Source organism: Microtus ochrogaster, chromosome 5 (assembly GCF_000317375.1).
Source record: "Microtus ochrogaster isolate Prairie Vole_2 chromosome 5, MicOch1.0, whole genome shotgun sequence".
In the NCBI taxonomy this organism is placed as follows: domain Eukaryota; kingdom Metazoa; phylum Chordata; class Mammalia; order Rodentia; family Cricetidae; genus Microtus; species Microtus ochrogaster.
The window spans coordinates 72,578,467-72,583,844 of NC_022012.1; the positions used below are offsets into that span (position 1 = coordinate 72,578,467).

At 42.2% G+C, this 5,378-nt stretch overlaps 1 protein-coding gene across 2 annotated transcripts in view; it reads left to right on the forward strand.

Annotated features, from left to right (window-relative positions):
* Lactb (lactamase beta) overlaps positions 1-4,815 on the forward strand; it is a 16,646-nt gene extending 11,831 nt beyond the window's left edge. The window contains exon 6 of one of the 2 annotated variants that reach the window (XR_003376967.1): positions 4,038-4,422. Coding sequence is in view for 1 of the 2 variants with exons in the window: in XM_005347728.3 (XP_005347785.1) it covers positions 4,038-4,563 (526 nt within the window). In the remaining variant the exon portion in view is untranslated. Of the gene's footprint in view, positions 1-4,037 lie in introns of both variants that reach the window. The other variant, XM_005347728.3, reaches the window with a different exon arrangement.
* The last annotated feature ends 563 nt before the right edge of the window (positions 4,816-5,378 follow it).

A 5,378-nucleotide genomic window follows, 5' to 3' on the forward strand; every position in this document is an offset into this window, starting at 1 on the left:
AACTTGGTTTGTTGGTGTGGAAATCCTTAGTCATAATCTACTGCTTTATTAGGTCTCGTTAGTATTTTCTGTTGGCGCAGTACTTTCAATAAAAATCTTTAGTTTTGGGGGGGTGGGTAGGCTCGGCGGTAGAGTGCAGACCATATGAAACAAAGGGGAACCCTCTGGTGTCCTAAGTTGATGGACTCAAACAACGGAGTCCTCGGGACTGTCATATTTGATATTCTAGGTATGGCTTCACCTTCTGTTTGGTTCCTGGTGTCTTTTAGAACTAAGCATTGTTCTTGTTTGAAGCACCTTCATGACTTCAGCTGACAGACTAGCAGGCTCGGTTTCAATGTAGGATTTTTGGTTTACTTTTGTTTTTCAGTTTTTCAGTGAGTTTTTATTAGTAGTCTCACCATGATTCAGGACGCCTCACTACTCAAATATAGTGATAGGGGACAGAAGAGAGGCAGGGTAGAGCCAGGCCAGATCTTCCCAGGCTGAGACCCAGGATGTGGCGTACACATGCTGCTCCCCTTGTAGAGAGCTAATGCCACCCCTTTTGTGGCTTTCTTAACAGCAGGGGACGTCCTGGCAGTTCTGCCAGCGGTTCCTCGTCTGGTTCTGGCTTGGGAAGGGGCTGTCTTGTAGTTCTTCCTCCTCCTCCTCATCTTCTTTTTTGTCCTGAAACAAAAAAAACAACAACTATAGCTATAGACCAGGCTAGCCTCAAACTCAGAGATCACCTGCTTCTGTTTCCCAAGTGCTAGGATCAAAGGCATGTGCCACCATCATCCGGCAAGTCTTGTAGGTCTTGATCTCAGTTTTCTGTCCTCAGTCATGCTGCTGACTGCTAAAGCTGCCCAGGGAGAGCTCAGTGCAACCGTAGCAAAGATGGCCGTGCCAGGCAGGATGCATCACTTGAAATGTGAAGGCCAAGAGTTAAGTGAGGCTGCTGTTTGGAGCTGCATTCTGTGCTGCACAATGCTGTGTTTTGCTGTGCTGGGGATGGAACCCAGGGCCTCGCCCATGCTAGGCAAGAGCTTTGCCACAGAGCTACACCCCCAGATGCTTATAATATGCATTTTTAAATTTAGCTGGTTTCTAAGCCTCTCATACCAGTAAAAAAGAAGTAATACATAAGTGCTTTGAAAACAATCAGAAGTGTTTTAAAAATGAAAATATTTTGAATTTCTAAGTATGCAGTTATATAACACTTCTCTTTTGCAAAATGTGGAGAATTCCAAGTAAGTGGAGGCTGTTTCTCATCTGGCTTCACTCCAGTTACTCAGTTACAACTACCAGTAACTTTTGAGAATCTGTGTGTTCCATTTTAAAAGAAGAAAGTCCCTAAGAATTTAAAATAGTTCCATTTACCATTCTACTGAACAAAATTATTCTCACAAAAAGCTAATTTGTTGGCCGGGCGGTGGTGGCGCACACCTTTAATCCCAGCACTCGGGAGGCAGAGGCAGGCGGATCTCTGTGAGTTCGAGACTAGCCTGGTCTACAGAGCTAGTTCCAGGACAGGCTCCAAAGCCACAGAGAAACCCTGTCTCGAAAAACCAAAAACAAACAAACAAAAAAAAAAACCAAAAAGCTAATTTGTTTTCTGTCCAAAGGAATTGAGAGATTCAAGTCTAGAATCTACCTATATGAAATTTAGATTTCTAAATTAAAGACTGTAACTCTCTGAAAATTTGCACTTGAAGGAAGCAGGATGGGGGTCCCTAATGTCCAACCTTCATAAGTGTTTTCAAATGCTTTGCTGTGAAAAGGAAGTTACACAGAACTAATTGTTAGCATGGGATATTAGTGATTCAGGTTTAGGAGCTTAGAGTTTTCTCTTAGGAGATAAATACCTTAATGAGAAAACACACTTCCTTTTAATGGTTTCCAATTATGTGACTCCCTTTAGATGCATTGATAATTTTAGTTGCTGAGCTGGCACCCTGAGAATGATTGGTTTTGAGGAAGAAGCTGACTTAGGAGTGGGAGGAAAGAAGGCTAAGACACGGCAGAAGCTGGCCAAGTAAGGTTCCTGAAGTTAGTGTTAGACACAGGAAGACTCCATGGTGTGGGTAGTCCTTCTGTGTATGTGTTGTTTTTATTGGTTAATGAATAAAGAAACTGCCTTGGCCTGTAATTGGGCAGAGTAGAGCTAGGCAGGGAAAACTAAACTGAATGCTGGGAGAAAGAAGGCAGAGTCACGAGACACCATGTAGCCACTAGAGGGGAAAGATGTGAGCTGACAGCTGGAACCTTGCTGGTAGGCCACGAGCCTCATGGTAAAATATAAAATAATGGAAATGGGTTAATTCTAGATGTAAGAGCTAGCTAGCAATACGCTTAAGTGATTGGCCAATCAGTGTTTTAAATAATATAGGTTCTATGTGATTATTTCTGGCAGCCGGGAATGGGCAAGCAGCCTCTCCCAATAACTACATAGTAACATCTTCTATTGCTGGGCATGGTCATGCATGCCTGTGACCCCAGTACTCAGGAGGTAATGTCAGGAGAATTGTCCTGTAGCCAGAGTATACAGTGTGCACTCAGATTTGTTCTATGGATTTCTGCTTTACTTGGTCAGTAGAGACCAAAGGAAAGGAGGGTTGTCAAGATGAGTGTATTTGATGTGGTTATAATGACTGAGACAGTGTTCTGGTGAGCCCACCGCCAGGGTGGATGAAATAATCAATGCCATAGTTAGAGCAGAAAAAGCAGGTGAAATCAGGAAGAATTCAAGGACCGAGAACACAGGAGGGGGCCAGCGAGGCAGTGACGGACAGAAGAAGGGCAGTGATGTTCCATGTTGAAGAGTTAGGGAGCTAGTGGTGGTGCCTGGAAGACGTTTTCGAGTTTCTGATGCTAGGATTCAGGCTGATGACTGCTGTGACTAGGGGAGCTGCGATGCCCTTCCAGGCAGATCACTGGAGGGAGGCGGCTAGCAGACTCAGCCAGAGAGCAGCACCATGGGATCATGAAAGCTCTCCACGAGGGAAGTTTCATCTTTTCTTTACTTGTGGTTTCATTGCCTTGACCTCTGGAGCCTCCTCATAGAGAGTAGATCTGCTTTGTCTTCCTTAACACTTTCCCAGCCTCAGAACACACCTGGCCGTAAGAGCTTCCTCAGTGTTGTTAAATACATAACTACAGCTAGCACTTATGCCTTAGCACCCATCAGAAATATGCAATGTGCTCCTTACACATGATCTGGACTCGGCGTGGAAGGAGCAGTAACCACCCCCAGATCACAAAGTAAGATTCTAGAGTGGAGAGACAGCGTAGCACGGCAGAATGCCTGGCTTTAAATCCAGCTCTGTCACTCCCAAGCCAAGCGCGCATTTATAATAACACCTCTGAAGAGTCTGTTAGGACAAATAACTTTCTATGTTAATGCTTATGAAAATGACCAGACATCTAGTAATAACTATATAAGTATTTGATTAATCAAAGTGATTATAGCAGTAAAGGTGAGAATTGGGATTCAAACTGAACTTTGCTGAACCTAGCCTCTCCCACACCCCCTAGGAATTACCATGTTACATCATCATACATGGCTTTTATTGCATCATCATACATGGCATTGGTATGCTATTTTTGTCCTAGAAATCTAGTCTTTTTGCACATCAGCCTTATTTCTGAACATCCTAATGTACACACTTCTTGCTACAACATTCATTTGTGCCACATGATTCAACACTAAGCCCAAGGACTAGGAATATCTACACAATATAAATTACCTAATGCATGGGAAAATACATGGTATTAATCAGCGCATCATTGTAAGTACTAAAAGTTAGATATGCTCAGTATGGGAAAACCATACACTAGGAAGATTTTTTTCTATGCTTTAGTCATTAAGTAGAATGAACTACTCATTTATCATTGTCATTTGGATCATACTGAAAATGTATGGTTAGTTTCTAGTTGTATGTGTAATTGCTATACTGAAGTACAAACTGCCTCATTTGTACATATTCCTATTTATTACGTAAAGTCAATAATAATAGACTACTAAAATTTTAATGACCATTCTTATTTTATCTTAGATTTTATGTTTACAATAAAAAGAAACGTCTTGTCAACACACCTTACGTGGATAACTCCTATAAATGGGCTGGTGGCGGATTTCTGTCTACAGTGGGTGACCTTCTGAAGTTTGGGAATGCAATGCTGTATGGTTACCAAGTTGGGCTGTTTAAGAATTCAAATGAAAATCTCTTACCTGGATATCTCAAGCCAGAAACAATGGTGATGATGTGGACCCCAGTCCCTAACACAGAGATGTCCTGGGATAAAGAGGGCAAATATGCAATGGCGTGGGGTGTTGTAGAAAAGAAGCAAACGTATGGTTCCTGTCGGAAGCAGAGGCACTATGCCTCACATACTGGAGGTGCAGTGGGTGCCAGTAGTGTCCTGTTGGTCCTTCCTGAAGAACTGGACCCAGAGGCCTTAAATAACAAGGTGCCCCCACGAGGAATAATCGTCTCTATCATATGTAACATGCAGTCCGTTGGCCTCAATAGCACTGCTTTGAAGATTGCCTTGGAATTTGATAAAGACAGAGCCGACTAGTCCCAAATGGCAGGGGTCCACAGGGAGCCTTTCATTCTTTGAAATGTTGTTGTTCCAAAATACACAAAAATTTAAGAATACATTTGTACTAGAGAACAGTTAAATGTGGAGAATTATGTTCCTCTAATTGCTTAATTTTGTAACTGCCTTTTTCTTGTACAACTAGTTCTTTACACTCAGGGAAATAACAGTTGTTTCTACTTTTTGAAAAAAAAAGTGTTAAATCTTGAAATAAAATATTCTGATAAAAGACAGTACTTTTTAGTTTTTAGGTTTTTTATTTTTACTTTCTTTAAGTCTTGCCCTGTAATGTTGACTGGTTTTGAACTTGAATCTTTCTGCTTCACCTCCCAAGTCCCTGGCTTATAGGCATGAGCCACTACACTTAGCTAAAGTATAATGTGTAATAGAGGAGGAGGTCTCATGTAACAGAAGACCTTTTAATGTAACAGTGAAAACACATTCATGAGAAACACATATGTATTGTTTATACACACACACACACACACGTCAGTTTAAAAGAAACATTTGTCCTCCCACCCTTCCTGAGGCCCTGGAATTGAAAAGTAGTGCAGTTGGGTAGGTCTGGGCAGCCTGAAAAGATGTTTCTGATAAGGTATGGTAGTTGTCCTAAGTGTCTATGGGACTGGAGGAAAGTTGCCAAGATGGTCTGCAGTCAGTCCTGTGTCTGATTTGGCAAAAGGCCTCAGTTTGTCACACATGGGCCTCCCAATAGGGCTGCTTGGCTGCTTATGTCACAGTTGGGCTTAAGAGCAAGTTAAGGAGAGAGGAAGAGAGGCTGAGAGAGTGAAAGG